The following is a 14,392-nucleotide window of genomic DNA, read 5'->3' as shown; positions in this document are numbered from 1 at the left end:
CTTTCGAGAGAGCGAGCGACACTAGACTCCGCCCACTCCCTCCGCCTTCCCCCCTTTTCCTCTTTCCTCCTTCTCCTCTTCTCCCACTTTCGCTAATGCCCCCCTCGCCACCTTCCCCTCTTAACCGCACACCCCGCCTCGAGTAACTCGCACCGCTCGACACCCCCGCCCACATCGACTACGCTTAACGAGCACCCAGCCATCATCACAAGCTACTCGATGGACCGCAACAAGAATAATCAACCTTCATCATCGCAGCATCAGTCATCTTTAGCCTACCACCAAGCTCCTAGTACTAGCACCCCCACTGCACAGACCGCACCAGTTTCTTATCACTCCAACACTGTAACTAGCCCCCCCTCTGTCCCCAACGCCCCAGTGTCCAACGAAAGCACGGCCAGTGCGAACGTCCGTATCACCCGCGCACAGCACAGGCAAGCTTCATCTTCCAGCGCTGCCACCTCCGCGGAAGCACCTCCACCTGCGACTCCCACGCCAGTCCTTCCTCGTCGCTCCGCGCGTCTTTCCTCCAACTACAACCAAGCTTCACCCGAGCAGCAGTCGACGCCTTCTAGCAAGGGTAAAGCTGATCCTTCTTCCTCCTCTAGTAAGCGGTGAGTCTTCCTACCATTCCGCAAACTGATATCAGCACCCGTTCCTCTGCACCGGAAGCGTCCTCCTTATCCGCCGACCGCAAGGGCAAGAAACGAGCCACCCGAGAACCTACACCTCCACGCTCCGACCCGGCGGAGGACGCTGAACCGGCCCCCAAGCGTTCCAAGAAGAGCCCAGCGAAGCGCGGCAAGGGCAAGGCTAAAGCGACCCCGAAGCCAAAGATGCCCAAGAAGACTGCGTAAGTCCAGAGCGATTCGGGCGCTGACAGATCAGACCCAAGACCAAGAAGGGTCCTGCTACGAGCGGAAAGAAGGGCGACACTTCAGCCCGCCAGCTAATCGACGACAATATGGACGAGGACGAGCACCACTGGGGCGAGTCTACGTCCGCTTTCCTCGACGATGAGCATTACCGCGAGGATGAGGACATGGACGAGTCAGACCACGACGAGGACGAGGAAGACGACGACGATGAAGACGAGCACCGCGGGTCATCGGCGTACGATCGCTTGGCTCGCCTGGCAGATGGCGCCATGTTTGACGAGGCTACGGCTGCCGCCCTGTTCGGTGGCGAATACCGCGCATTCGGCGGGTTCATGTCTGGCCTGTCTAGCAGGTTCAAGCGTCTCAAGGAGAATCTTCGCTCATCAAAGACCTCTAAGCGTCTCGCCGCCCTTCGAGAGTGCAGTGATCTGCTCCTGGTCTCAAACGAGGACACGCTCGGTGCCTCTTTCTCGACTTCTGCGTTTGCCACCGAGTTCATTGCAATTTTGAGCGGAAAGCCCAACATTGATTCCCAGCGTGACGGTGACGAGCAGATGGGGGAGTCTGACGAGATGGATGAGGACGCTCAGCTCGCTGCTGCCCTCGCGATGAGCGCAGGCGATGCCTTCCCAGAGGGCGGATCAGGAAGACATGGAGTGCCAGCTGTTGGCCTGCCGCTGTCTGGCTCACCTCATGGAGGCGTTGCCTGGCTCTGGGCACACGCTGGTCCACCTCGGTGCTGTGCCCGTTCTGTGCTCCAAGCTGAACGAAATTTCGTACATTGAGCTCGCGGAGCAGACGCTCAGCGTAAGTGTCTTCTTATAACGGTGCTGACATATAGACCATGGAGAAGATCTCAGCCGAGTATCCAGCCGCCATCGTCCGCGAGGGCGGCCTGGCTGCACTGCTCAACTTCCTTCCCTTCTTCTCCACCAATGTTCAGCGTACCGCTGTCACGACGGCCGCCAACTGTTGTCGCAACATCTCTGGAGAGCACTTTGCCATGATTCGCGACGTCTTCCCCATCCTGAGGGAGGTCCTCACGCAGACCGATCAGCGTCTCGTGGAGCAAGCCACTTTGGCTGTTTTGCGCACGCTGGAGTCTTACCGCCACAATGCTGAGCACCTCGAAGGTCTGCTCGACCTGCCCACAGTTGTGGCAATCAACGCCCTCTTGATGCCTGCTGGTGGCTCGCCGATCATCTCCGACTCCACCTACACTCATCTCTTGAAGGCTCTGACCTCGGCCGCTCGCGCTTCTGCCAAGGTAACCATCGCTCTCCTCGAAGCCGGCATGACGGATACCGTGCACTACATCCTCACCGGTGTCCTTCCGGCCGCCAACGAGCAGGAGGAGCAAGGAGACGCTCCTGGTGGCCAGGGTCTCGGTGGTGGTGTCGCGGATATGGCTGTTATGCAGAACCTCGCTCATCGGCCCAAGGATCAGATCGAGGAGGCCCTCGGACTGGTTTGTGAGCTGCTGCCGCCCCTCCCCCGTGACGGCGTCTTCGACCACCGCGCCTATTCCGAGAAGAGCCTCGCCAAGCTCCAACGGCGTTCCCGCCCGTCTTCATCCCGTCGGTCAAGCAGCCGCGCCGAGGGTGGATCAGGCAGCCCGGGCGAGCCGGCCGAGGCATCTTCTGTGCCTGTCCTGGGCTCATACCCTCCTGGAAAGTCCAGGCGAGATGTTGAGGCTCTTAACGAGCAGCGCTTGACCCTCCTCAAGTCCCAGCCCGAGCTGGTGTCAAAGTTCATGCGTTGTCTAATGCCCGTCTTGGTCGACGTCTACGCTGCGTCCGTTTCGCTCCGTGTGCGCACAAAGGCTCTGACTGGCTTGACCAAGGCTACAGCATTTGCCGAGCCAGGCGATCTGAAGCAGACGCTTACCAACGTCCCCATGTCGAGCTTCCTGGGTTCGATCATCTCGTCCAAGGACAACCCGACATTCGTCCTTCACGCTCTGCAGCTGGTCGAGCTCTTGGCAGGCAAGCTCCCGGACGTCTACCTCACCTCGTTCCATCGCGAGGGCGTCGTGTTCGAAATCGAGTCGCTGGCTGAAGCCGACCTGAGCACGAAGGTGAAGGAGGAGCGCGAGGAGGCCAAGGCCAAGGAGGAGGCGAAGGAAGGCAACCTCGAGGACAGCCCAACTACGCCCAGGGCGGGCCAGGCGCAAGAGTCTCCGACCAAGTCTAATGTCGGCGAGTTATCGGGCGTTTTAGCCAACTTGATCAGCAGCCAAACCTCGGCTTCCCATCGCATCCGCTCTTCTTCCGTGGTGGACCCCAACGACGCCAACATTTTGCGCGCTCGCGTTATCGGCGCGAAGCGCATCTTTGCCGTCGATGACACCCAGCAGAACGAGGCGTCGTTGGTCCTGGAGGAGCTGACCAAGCTGGTCGAGCGGCTGTGCCATCCTGAGGCTACCGAGCCGGAACTCCGAGACACTCTTAGGGAGATTGCAGCTCAGTTCTCCAATGTCGGGCAGGCGCTCTCTTCATTCGAGCTGCTGAAGAGCGGCCTTGTTGATGGCCTCCTCGAGTATGTCGACATTGATGGCACCGTGCCGTCCTCGGCCCGTCGCGACATTCTCTTCGAGATCTTCTCCGACACTGCTGTGGCCTCGCCTTCCCCGCTGGTCATGCTTGTGAAGCGACTGCACGAGTCCCTCGGCCGACTGGAGAACCTCGAGGTTGAGACCGCTTTCAACGGAATGGGCACTGGAAGCTCGTCGCTTGCTCGATCTATGCGTATCCGCCTCCAGGCCGAGGAAGGCGAGGATATCCCGAAGCAAATGAGCGCGCTGAGTGTCACCATTCAGGCCATCGCTCCTGTTCAGGCCCTCCACGACTACCTGCGTCCGAGGGTCGCGGACCCCAACTATCTCAGCGGCAACTCGGCCCTTCAGAACATGTTTGCTGCTTACGCCGCTAGTAGGGGCGGAGGCGGCGGATCCACGTCTAGGCTGCTTGCTGCCCTGGCCGCTGGTTCACGGGGCGTGGGTGCTCCTCCGGGGACGCGAGACGAGCCGTCTTCCAGCACTCAGCCGCCGCAGTCACAGCAGCAACAGTCGTCCGAGAGCAAGGAGACGAAGGAGGATGCCAAGCCCCAACGCCGTCGCAGCGCCCGCCTGAGTGGCTTGCCACCTGACGCCGAAAGCACTGCGGCTGACGCCGGCACTGGGGAAGCCGCCGCTGGTCCTTCCTCAGGTGCCGCCGCTTCCTCTGAGCCCGCTGTCCTCCCTCAGATGCCCGTGAGCATGGACTTTGACGACGACTATTCTGAAGACGAGTACGACGCCGAGGTCTTTGAGGAAGACATGGAGGAAGAGCTCGAGCGGCCAACTGAAAAGGTCGTCAACATGTCTATGGCCCCGGACGGCTCTCGCGTCGAGGCTCAAACGCCCGATGGCACTCGTATTGCTACGCCCAACCAGGCTGCGTCCTCCAGCGCCAACGCGGGTTCAAGCAGCACGCCTTCGCGCAGCTCTTACGCCGGGGCCGTTAAGACCGCTCCCGTCGACTGGCACCTCGAGTTTTCGATCAACGGCCAAGTTCTCTCTTTAGAGGACACTGTCTACGGTGCCGTTCACAAGTATGCCAAGTCTTCATCATCTCCCCTGAGCGCTTTCAACGTCCCGGTCACCTTCAAGTTCCGCAAGGTCGAGGGACCCGCTTCGGCCAAGGCGCCGGTGGACGCTCCATCGCCGGCGTCCATCTCTAGTACCCTGCCTCCCGTTCTCGACCCGGCGGCTCCCGTGTCGAAGATTCTGCGCCTTCTTCGCGTTGTCCACACGTTGTGCGTCGAGGGACGGGACACCTTGATGCGCGTCGACGTGCCGGACGAGTCTCTCTTTGTCAACAACAAGTTGACTGCAAAGCTCGTCCGACAGCTGGAGGAGACGATGATTCTGGCGAGCAACTGTCTCCCTGAATGGGCAGTCGAGCTTCCAAAGCACTTCTCCTTCTTATTCCCCTTCGAGACTCGCTACTCCTTCCTTCGCTCTACGTCGTTCGGGTACGGTCGCCTGATTGCCCACTGGCAGGCGTCCCAACCCCGCAGCAACAGCAACAGTCGTCGTGACGACAATCTCGCGCATCTCGGCCGCCTTGTGCGCCAAAAGGTGCGAATCTCCCGTGCGCAGCTGCTTGAGTCGTGCGTAAAGGTCCTCGAGCTGTACGGAACGTCAAACGGCATCCTTGAAGTCGAGTACTTTGACGAGATCGGAACCGGCCTTGGACCCACCCTCGAGTTTTATTCCCTCGCCTCGAAGGAGTTTTCTCGTCGTTCGCTGCACATGTGGCGCGACGAAGACACTTCCAAGGAAGGTCCCTACGTCTTTGCGCCCAACGGGCTCTTCCCAGCGCCGACCTCGGAGAAGATTAAGAATGCTCCTAGCTCCAAGCACTCGTACTTCAAGACACTGGGCCTGTTCATTGGTCGCGCTCTGCTCGACTCGCGCATCATCGACGTCAACTTGAACAAGGTCTTCCTGAAGCTGCTCCTTGGCAAGCCCGTTCGCAAGAACATTGCTACCTTGAAGCAGGTCGACGAGACCTTGGCTCGTTCTCTCGAGCGCCTCCAGACGTACCTTCAGGCTCGCCAGGAGATCGAGTGCCTCACGGCGCTTCCGGCTTCGTCTCGCAGGAACAAGCTTTCCGCGCTGACCATCGGGGGAGCCAAACTTCAAGACCTGTCGCTGGACTTTACTCTTCCTGGGTACGACATTGAGCTCAAGCCGGGTGGTCGCATGATTGACGTGGATGACTCCAATCTCGAAGAGTACCTCGAGCTCGTTCTCGACAAGACCCTCGGTTCCGGCATTGCTGAGCAGGTCAAGGAGCTCCAAGTCGGGTTCTCCATGATCTTCCCCATCAACGACCTCGGCATCTTCTCGCCCGAGGAGCTTGCTCTTCTTTGCGGCAACACGGATGAGGACTGGTCAAAGGAGACTCTGGAGCAGACCATCAAGGCTGACCACGGCTACAACGCTGACAGCCGATCGATTCGCAACCTCATCGAGATTCTGTCTGCGTTTGACAGCTCTGAGCGCCGCGAGTTCCTCCAGTTCATGACCGGCTCTCCAAAGCTGCCCATTGGAGGCTGGCGCTCGCTCAACCCTCCGTTCACTGTTGTGCGCAAGCCGCACGAGCCGCCCATCAAGGCGGACTCGATGCTGCCTTCCGTCATGACGTGTGCCCAGTACCTCAAGCTTCCTGACTACTCGTCAAAGGAGGTCCTCGCCACGCAGCTCTGGCGCGCCATCCGCGACGGCAGCGGGTCGTTCCACCTCTCATAGACGTTGTTTCCCACACACTTCACCTCCGTATGTATCCAGTCTCGCATGCCATGTCATCCTGTGCACAAAAGAGTTTGACGGAGTGGAGGTCAGAGATGCATCACGTGATGCAATAACAATGTCGACGCGTCTTGAAGTGCCAGCTCAGCACCGTTCCGTTCGGCACCATCGCATCACGACATGAGACTGGTCAGGCTTCTGATCGCTGCAGCGGTCCTTGGCTCCCATGCCATTGCGTCAGTAGCTGCGGACGAGTCCGCGGTCGCCGACGCAGCTTCGGCCTCTGCTGCGGACACACCCGTTTCGAACTCTGACGGTGTAGAGACGTTCCACTACGAGGTACGCATGGAACTTTCCCGCCAGTGTGACTGACGTCCAGAGTGACATTGCTCGTCTCCGCTCGCTCGTTATCCACTCTCTTTACACGCAAAAGGAGGTCTTCCTCCGCGAGCTGCTCAGCAACGCGAACGATGCCCTCGAGAAGCTGCGCATCACGGCGCTCACGGAACCCGACGTCATGTCGTCCGGCGAGGGCAATGTGACGATCAAGGTCGATCTGGACGAGGGCGGCAAGACGGGCACGCTCACCATACGTGATACCGGCATCGGCATGACAAAGTCTGAACTCTCCAAGAATCTCGGCACGATTGCGCGTTCAGGCACCAACGAGTTCCTCAAGCTCGCCGAGGAGTCGAAGGGCTCCGAGGGCAACCTCATCGGCCAGTTTGGTCTGGGCTTCTACAGTGCGTTCTTGGTCTCGCCCGAGGTCAAGGTCAGCTCGCTGCCGCCTGCGACCAAGGAGAACCCGCACCCCGTTCAGCACACGTTCGTCTCGTCCGCTACCGGCGACACATTCGAGGTCTACCCCGACCCGCGCGGCAACACGCTCGGCCGCGGTACCGAGATCGTTCTGACCATTGGCGAGGAGGACAAAAAGTTCCTGTCCATGAAGTATCTCCGAAGTCTCGTCGACAAGCACTCGCTGTTCTCGACGCCGTTCCCGATCTACCTATACGAGAGGCAGCGGCCGAAGAACGCTGTCGGCGAGGAGGCGGAGAAGCCCGAGTTCCTCTGGGTCCAGGTCAACGACAAGGAGCCCATCTGGACGCGGGACCCCAAGACAGTTCCGGAGAAGGACTACATCGACTTTTTTAAGGCGATCAACGAGGACAAGACGGTGAACCCGCTCGGCTGGAGCCACTTTTCGGGCGACACGGCGTCGGGCATCTCTTACAAGGCACTCATGTACATTCCTGACTCGCTGCCAAAGGACTGGTGGACGCAGATCCGCAACGGCATCAACAACGTGCGCCTCATGGTGAAGCGCGTGTTCATCACCGACGACCTCGGACAGCAGTTCATGCCCCGCTGGCTCTCCTTTGTCAAGATTACGGTCGACGCGGATGACCTGCCGCTGAACGTGTCGCGCGAGAACCTGCAGAACACGCGCTTCCTGTCGCAGCTGCAGCGCATCCTGGTGCGCAAGGCGCTGGACCTCTTCACTCGGATCGCCGAGGAGGAGCCCGAAAAGTTCAAGACGGTGACCAGGCTGTACGGCAATGCTCTGCGCATTGGCATGATTGAGGCCGACAAGGGTAAGCACAAGATTGCCAAGTTGCTGCGTTTCCAGTCGACCAAGGGCGACGACGTCTCGTTTGAGCAGTACGTCGAGAACCGCAAGGAGGGCCAGAAGCAGATCTACTATATGGCCGGTGTGGGCGAAAAGATTGACGACCTGAAAAAGTCGCCCTTCGTCGAGAAGCTCATTGCGCGCGGATACGAGGTGCTGCTGCTGAACCAGGCGGCGGACGAACCCATGATGGAGGCCCTCTCCTCCTTTGCGGGCATGAAGGCGCAGGACGTCGCGAAGAAGGGCCTCGAATACGGCGACGAGGAGCTCGACAAGGCCGAGGCCGCCGAGCTTGTTGCAGCCAAGGAGGAGTTTGAGCCCCTGACCGACTGGCTCAAGGAGCACTTCAAGGGCCAGATTGCCGAGGTCGTCATCACGAACCGCCTCGTCACGTCGCCGTGCACGATCGTCGTCGACAGTATCGGCTGGAGCGCCAACATGCAGCGCGTCATGCAGCAAAAGGCCGAGGCCGAGGGCGACCCCATGTTCGAGATGCTCAAGAACCTCCCGAAAACGATGGAGATCAACCCCAAGGCGCCTCTCATCCGCGGCCTGCTCGCGCGCGTCCAGGCCGAGCCCGAGGACCCCGAGCTGCTCGAGACCGCGCGTGTGCTCGTCGACACGACCCTCGTCCGCTCCGGCTTCGACGTGCCCGACACTGTATCCTTCTTTGAGCGTGTTGAGGCGCTCCTCCGCCGCTCGATCGCCGTCGATGCCGCCGCCAAGACACCCGAGGACGTCAAGCCTGCGCCGCCAGTTGCTGCCGAGGCCCTGGAGGAGGAATCTGTAGAAGACGAGATCCCGGACGAGGATATCGGCCAGGACGACGAGGAGCTCGAGTGGGAGCAGTTTAAGAAGCAGTACTTCCACGACGAGCTCTGATAGACTTTAGACTAGGCATACAACGCATATGCATATTTGGTTTTCGTGACTCCCCTGTTGTCTTCTACTGAACTTAGTTGCTGGATATGTTTCAGCTCAAGCCTTTGGATGCAGGCCCGCTTACATCTTAGCCTTGAGGAGGACGTCGAACGTCTTGGCCGTGCTGTCCTTGTACTCCTTGATGAGGTTTGCAAACTCCTTGAAGCGGGGGTACGACGCGTCTCCCATGAGCTGGAACAGGACGCTTTCAGAGGTGGACACCTCGGCGCCGGCGCGCGCGAGCCGGTCAAGAGCAATAGGCACCTCGGCGGCATTACAAGAAGACACCGCGTCGGCGACAACGATGGGCTTGTACTTGCTGAGCGGGATCGAGTCGAGGATCGTCTGCGTGACGCACACATGGCTCTCGATGCCGACAATGATGACGCGCTCGACCTCCTCCGTGTTCCCCGTGCCGGCGGGCCCGCCGACGCTCTCGGCCCACTTTCCACCAAGCGTGCGCAGCACCTCGGGCGTCATCATGCTGAACTTGGACTTGGGGAACACGCCCATGTTCAGGTGCTGCGGCAGCTTGTCAATCCCGAGCTCCTGGATCGTGCCGCCCAGCGCCTTCGGGTTCTGCTCCGTCGTGAGCACGCGCATGTCGAGGATCTGCGCCGCGCGGATCATCTTTTGGATGTTGCTCGACATGGCGTCGAACGCGTGGATCGCACCGCGGAAGCGGTCCTGCACGTCGCAGATGAGGAGAACGGTGCGGCGGGGGTTGATCGACATGGTGGGAGATGCGAGCCGGTGGAGACAATGAGAATACGATAGGTAGCGGGTCTGGGCTCAGCGGCGAATGCGTGAGAGTGAAGTAATCGATGGAGTGAACAAAGATGAGAAGAGTGCGATGTGGGCGTATTGTCGTGCACCCCGCGTTCCCCGCACTCAGATGCCGGTTGCCCAGGCTGGTTGCCGACAGGACTTAACCGATCCACCTTGGCTGCTGCAGGCGTGGTGGTGGGGGTAGAGTGGAGGTGGAGGCGGCGTACAGCTCCTGCTCGGGAATTGCGAGCCTCCACATTCGCTGCTGCCCCAGCGCGCCTCTCCCCTCCGCTCTGATCTGATCTTCGCAAGTTTCCCACGGTGTCGATTTTGAAACATTGCAGGCATCGTTCAAAGGATGCCTCCGCTAGTTTCACTCTTTCCCACGGTAGCTCCGTGGCAAACAATAGTGGCAGCCACCCGAGGTTGTCTCAACTGGCTACGTGATGCAAGTTGTTTGTTACGAGGCAGGGAGCCGATGCATGGGTACAATACAGAATGGTGCTCAACCTAGCCTATCAAAAGTACAAAAGAGCGAAACGAAGAAAATAGTGATGGTCGAAAGATGGACAACTAGCAAGTGCTAGCGAGCAGCTTAGGAGCGCTCACCGCGGAGACGGCGGGCGAGCTGGAGGTCCTTGGGCTGGATGGTGACGCGCTTGGCGTGGATAGCGCAGAGGTTGGTGTCCTCGAAGAGCGAGACGAGGTAAGCCTCAGAAGCCTCCTGGAGGGCGAGGACAGCAGACGACTGGAAACGGAGGTCGGTCTTGAAGTCCTGGGCGATCTCACGAACGAGACGCTGGAAGGGGAGCTTGCGGATCAGGAGCTCAGTCGACCTGTCTGTCAGCTAGAGTTCGTGGCAGTGATGGGGAACCCAATGATGGGGAGTACTCACTTCTGGTAGCGACGAATCTCACGAAGAGCGACGGTACCGGGGCGGTAACGGTGGGGCTTCTTGACACCGCCGGTGGAAGGAGCCGACTTGCGGGCAGCCTTGGTAGCGAGCTGCTTGCGGGGGGCCTTGCCTCCGGTGGACTTGCGGGCGGTCTGCTTGGTACGGGCCATTGTTGATGATGTAGTGTGAAGCGGTGAGGCTGGTAGTGATGAGAGAGAAAGCGGAGAGAGGTGTGATTTTTAGACAGAGGCTTTGCAGCAAAGTGCTTATATACAGTCCGAGAGGATGTGACGCCGAGTTGTCGATGTGTTGTGCATCACGCTCGGAGCAGGGGGTCCGGCGGTAACAATCACGGCGCTATGGTCACGGAACGATTGTGACGAAAACACCGAGAATTCGACAGGAGTGAGGATCAATGCCACTGTGATCTCAGTGATCCTTGATCTCGCTTCTGATTGGTCAGTCGGTGACCTGGCCTAGTTGTTTCACGTGAGGCGCGCTAAAGCAGCCCAGGCTGGATCAAGGCACGCATTCGTGCCTGAGTTAGCACGTGGCCATGGCCTGGGCACGCTGTTGCGTATGCGCAGATCACAGTGCGAAGCGGGCTGCCTGGCCAGTGGGCCAGCTGGATCAGACGCACGCAGAGCATTCGCAGCCTCCAGCTCCCTAGCTAGCATGATATCATCAACTATGCATGTCTACTTTGGTCTATTCTACTCGGGCTTGATGTCCTCGTCCCTGACGCGCACAGAGAGACACGTGACGCATCCTTCGAGCTTCTCGAACTCGCTGATCTCTGCCGTGGTAACGTTCAGTCCACGCTGGACCAGCATCTCGCGCGTTTTGGGCGCAGCGGCCGACATGAGCACGTCGTTCTCGCCAAGCACGACGACGGCGACGCCCTCGGGTTCCGGCACCGCGACAAAGGAGGGGAACAGCGACGTGTCGTCGACAATTGGCTCGTACCCGATGATGGTCCCGTCGGGGAGGGCGGTGATGGCGGATTCTGCTGTCAGCGAGAGCCGGAGTTGAGCAGACTGAAGATAGAGGGGTGGACTCACTCAGGTGCAGCGCCTTGGTTGTCGGGATAGCCTTGACTTCGTACCCCTCGTTGCCGACGATATCCGCGAGCTGCTTGATGCCCTCGTCGTTGGTACGGCTCGAGCGGCCGACATAAATCGTCTTGCCGACCTTGAGCACGTCGCCTCCGTCGAGCGTACCGGGCAGCTCGATCCGGTGCAGCTTGAGCCCGGGAAGACGCTCCTTGACAGTCGTCTCGACGGGGCCAATCTCCGCCTTGCGCGTCTCGGCGCCGGGGGACGCGATCACGGCCATGTCGCCAAAGACGACAATCGAGTCCTCGATGAAAACGCTGTCGGGGCACGAGTCGTCGCGCGGCACCGGGATCAGCGCCCACTCGCGCTCGGCGAAGATCTTGACATAGTTCGCCCACTGCTCTTGCGCCTTGGGGAAGGAGACATCGGAGGGCGCGGCAATGTGCGTGATCTGGCCCTGCGCGAGGGAGCTGGCGGGCGGGCGCACGAGGAGGACAGGCATGGCGAAGTCCCGTGGGTTTATGCGGAAGCGCTGGTATGTCCAAGTGTTTAGGATTGAGATGCAGTCAGGCGAGCACGTCGTCGGACCTGGTGATCGGAGGTGGGCTCGATTCGAGGATCTAAAGATGCCGCGGGGTATCCGGACTTGGCCGATATAGGACGGCCGATTAGGATTTGGTCCGAACTCTTACCGATAACCGAGCTTCGCCCTAATGAACCCTGGTGCCAGATTATGGAGCCGGTGGAGCCTTGATAACATGATGTCAGATTCACGCAGGTAACGTCTGCCTCTGTTGCTCGGTAGGTGTGAAAAAAACGGATACATGCAGTCACGATACGACCTGCTGCTCGCTGCTGATGTTGTTCTATGACAAAGTTTCGTCTCCTTGAATATCGTCTCCATGCGGTGATACACTTCTTCGTCGACCATCTTGATGAATTACGTTTTCGGTTTTCTTGGTCTGACCCATCGGTAGCCTCGGCTCGCTCACGGAACTGGACGCTCACGGCATCCAGTTCTCATCATCGCGCAGCTTGAGCCTGGGGTCGGACCACTTCCTTCGTCCCCCGGCCCGCTCGGCATCGCCGTGGACCTGCTCCGCCGCACCATTCTCGGGGGACTGGGGAAGTCACGAGGAGATCTTGCTCTGGCCAATCTTGTCGGTGGCCTCGTTCGTCTCCTTCTCCTTGGCCGCGCGAATCTTGGCCGGCAGCGTCTTGAGGCCTTGCTCGACCTGCTTCAGGTTCTGCGCGTCCGCGCTTCCGGGCAGGGGCGAGGCAGGGAGCATGCCCATGAGCGCAATGTAGTCGCGCTGGGCGTTCGTAAGAGCGGACCATGTACCGAGCTTCTCAGACGCCGACGCACGGCGCAGAAGCGCCTTCTGATACTTCGGGTCATAGTGGAGCGCGCGCGTACAGGCGTCGACAGCCTCGCGGTCACGTCCCTGCGCAACGTACACGGCACCGAGGTTGGCCCAGAGCACCTTCTTGGCGTCCCGGATCTCGTTGTCGACGTTACAACGCACGGGACCCGCCTGCTGGTCCTTCTCGATCTGCTCGGCCTCCTCGTCGTTGATCTCCACAATGCGCTCCTTTTCCGCCAGGTCCTGCAGCGTCGGCATGGGCAGGTGCTTCGGGACATTCGGGAGCTTGCCGAGCGCACGCTTGTAGTCCTCCTCTGCCGTCTTGAGAGTCGCGGCCGTATGCGGGCGGATCACGAACGCCTTGTTGCCGTCCGCCTTGAGCGCCGTCGCCTGGTCGAGCAGGTCCTGCAGCTCCGACACAGACATGGACATGCAGTCGAGCCCGCTGCCGAGCGACTTCTCGTTGTTGAGCAGGTCCTGGGAGTTAGTCAGCGGGAAACTTTGGCGTCAGGTGCACAGACGCAGACGACGTCAGAGGCACGATGAACTCACCTTGAGCTCGGGCACGGGTCCCTTGTCGACTTTCGGGGCTTCAGGCTGGGGCGTCGGCTTCGGCGCTTCAGTCTTCGGCGCCTCTTTCGGGGTCTGCTTGGGCGCCTCAGTCTGCTTTGGAATGTTGATCGGCTCGCTCTGTGCCGGGGGCTTGTCGGCCGACGGGCCGTTGTCCGTCTTCCACTGCGGCGCCTTGGCGCCGTCGGGAATCGGCTGGTCGGGAAGAGGCGTACCGCTCACCGGGGACTGGTTGGCGGTGACGGCCTCTGGGGTAGGAGTCGTGGGGGTTGTGACGCTCTCGCTGGTAGGGGTCGAGCCACCGACGCTCTGCTGCGAGCCGATGGGGCCCTCAGAGTCGACGTCCATGGCGTCCGGGTCGCGGAGGGGCTGGCTCGGGGGCTGAGCAGCTGTCGCGGCCATGTTGTTCTTGTCTTTGTTCTTGTCGTGGCCGTGGCCGTGGTGAAAGAGCTTCTTGAGGGGGTCGAGGAGGGTCACTGTGCCGAGACTTGGAGGGAAGGGCTAAGAGAGTGCGTTGCGGGTCTTGATGAACAGGATCTAAAATGCTATGAGGTATTGAGATGTAGAAAGGTCGTATGCAAAATGCTGGAGTCACCACGGGTTGGGACGGGGAGACGTCTGCGAGTGCTTTGTTATAAAGGAGGAGGAAGGAGGTGACCAGTGACGATCGACTTTGTAATGTGGGGGGGCGGATGCTGTCCGAGGAAGACACTCCGGCGTCGCAGCACTGGCAGCAACGGGCGACGGGCCTAGCTGGAGGGTCGGGGGGTGATGGTCTATCGGAGTCTGGGCAAGTCCTATCGCGGGTCACAGGAGCGGTGGGAGGGGCCAGGAGCAGAGCGGATGTCTAATGGGCTGAGAGCTAGCGGGGTGCAGGTACGCAGGGGTTGAGCGATGTGCGCGGTATGAGGCGGTCAGGAAGCAGGCGCCAGGCCCGAGAAAATGATACTCCTCACGAGGAAGGGGGGGGGGGAGGGGGGGGGGCTTGACAGCGGAGACCAGAAGCCATCGGGGG

At 60.2% G+C, this 14,392-nt stretch overlaps 7 protein-coding genes across 7 annotated transcripts; 3 read left to right on the top strand and 4 right to left on the bottom strand.

Annotated features, from left to right (window-relative positions):
* Nucleotides 1-219: 219 nt before the first annotated feature.
* Nucleotides 220-1,663, top strand: A1Q1_01280 (uncharacterized protein; the record flags this gene model as incomplete). The annotated part of the gene is made up of 3 exons (XM_014324353.1): nucleotides 220-607; nucleotides 673-853; nucleotides 919-1,663. 3 exons carry the CDS (start codon nucleotides 220-222, stop codon nucleotides 1,661-1,663), a joined length of 1,314 nt encoding a protein of 437 aa, XP_014179828.1.
* Nucleotides 1,664-1,722: 59 nt separating this feature from the next.
* A1Q1_01279 (uncharacterized protein) lies at nucleotides 1,723-6,174 on the top strand (the record flags this gene model as incomplete). The annotated part of the gene is made up of 1 exon (XM_014324352.1): nucleotides 1,723-6,174. The coding sequence occupies one exon, from the start codon at nucleotides 1,723-1,725 to the stop codon at nucleotides 6,172-6,174; it is 4,452 nt and encodes a 1,483-aa protein (XP_014179827.1).
* A 180-nt stretch (nucleotides 6,175-6,354) lies between these two features.
* Nucleotides 6,355-8,686, top strand: A1Q1_01278 (cation-transporting ATPase; the record flags this gene model as incomplete). The annotated part of the gene is made up of 2 exons (XM_014324351.1): nucleotides 6,355-6,513; nucleotides 6,554-8,686. The coding sequence occupies 2 exons, from the start codon at nucleotides 6,355-6,357 to the stop codon at nucleotides 8,684-8,686; spliced, it is 2,292 nt and encodes a 763-aa protein (XP_014179826.1).
* A 73-nt stretch (nucleotides 8,687-8,759) lies between these two features.
* On the bottom strand, nucleotides 8,760-9,460 carry A1Q1_01277 (isochorismatase family hydrolase; the record flags this gene model as incomplete). The annotated part of the gene is made up of 2 exons (XM_014324350.1): nucleotides 8,760-8,766; nucleotides 8,811-9,460. 2 exons carry the CDS (start codon nucleotides 9,458-9,460, stop codon nucleotides 8,760-8,762), a joined length of 657 nt encoding a protein of 218 aa, XP_014179825.1.
* Nucleotides 9,461-10,088: 628 nt separating this feature from the next.
* On the bottom strand, nucleotides 10,089-10,558 carry A1Q1_01276 (histone H3.2-like protein; the record flags this gene model as incomplete). The annotated part of the gene is made up of 2 exons (XM_014324349.1): nucleotides 10,089-10,329; nucleotides 10,389-10,558. The coding sequence occupies 2 exons, from the start codon at nucleotides 10,556-10,558 to the stop codon at nucleotides 10,089-10,091; spliced, it is 411 nt and encodes a 136-aa protein (XP_014179824.1).
* Nucleotides 10,559-11,101: 543 nt separating this feature from the next.
* On the bottom strand, nucleotides 11,102-11,945 carry A1Q1_01275 (Dimethylargininase; the record flags this gene model as incomplete). Its single annotated transcript, XM_014324348.1, has 2 exons — nucleotides 11,102-11,397; nucleotides 11,450-11,945. The coding sequence occupies 2 exons, from the start codon at nucleotides 11,943-11,945 to the stop codon at nucleotides 11,102-11,104; spliced, it is 792 nt and encodes a 263-aa protein (XP_014179823.1).
* Nucleotides 11,946-12,573: 628 nt separating this feature from the next.
* Nucleotides 12,574-13,779, bottom strand: A1Q1_01274 (uncharacterized protein; the record flags this gene model as incomplete). Its single annotated transcript, XM_014324347.1, has 2 exons — nucleotides 12,574-13,284; nucleotides 13,360-13,779. The coding sequence occupies 2 exons, from the start codon at nucleotides 13,777-13,779 to the stop codon at nucleotides 12,574-12,576; spliced, it is 1,131 nt and encodes a 376-aa protein (XP_014179822.1).
* Between the last annotated feature and the right edge of the window lie 613 nt (nucleotides 13,780-14,392).

This window comes from Trichosporon asahii, assembly GCF_000293215.1.
Source record: "Trichosporon asahii var. asahii CBS 2479 unplaced genomic scaffold scaffold00050, whole genome shotgun sequence".
NCBI lineage: Eukaryota > Fungi > Basidiomycota > Tremellomycetes > Trichosporonales > Trichosporonaceae > Trichosporon > Trichosporon asahii.
Note: the sequence above shows the minus strand (reverse complement) of the source record. Positions and strands in the feature narration are given on the sequence as shown.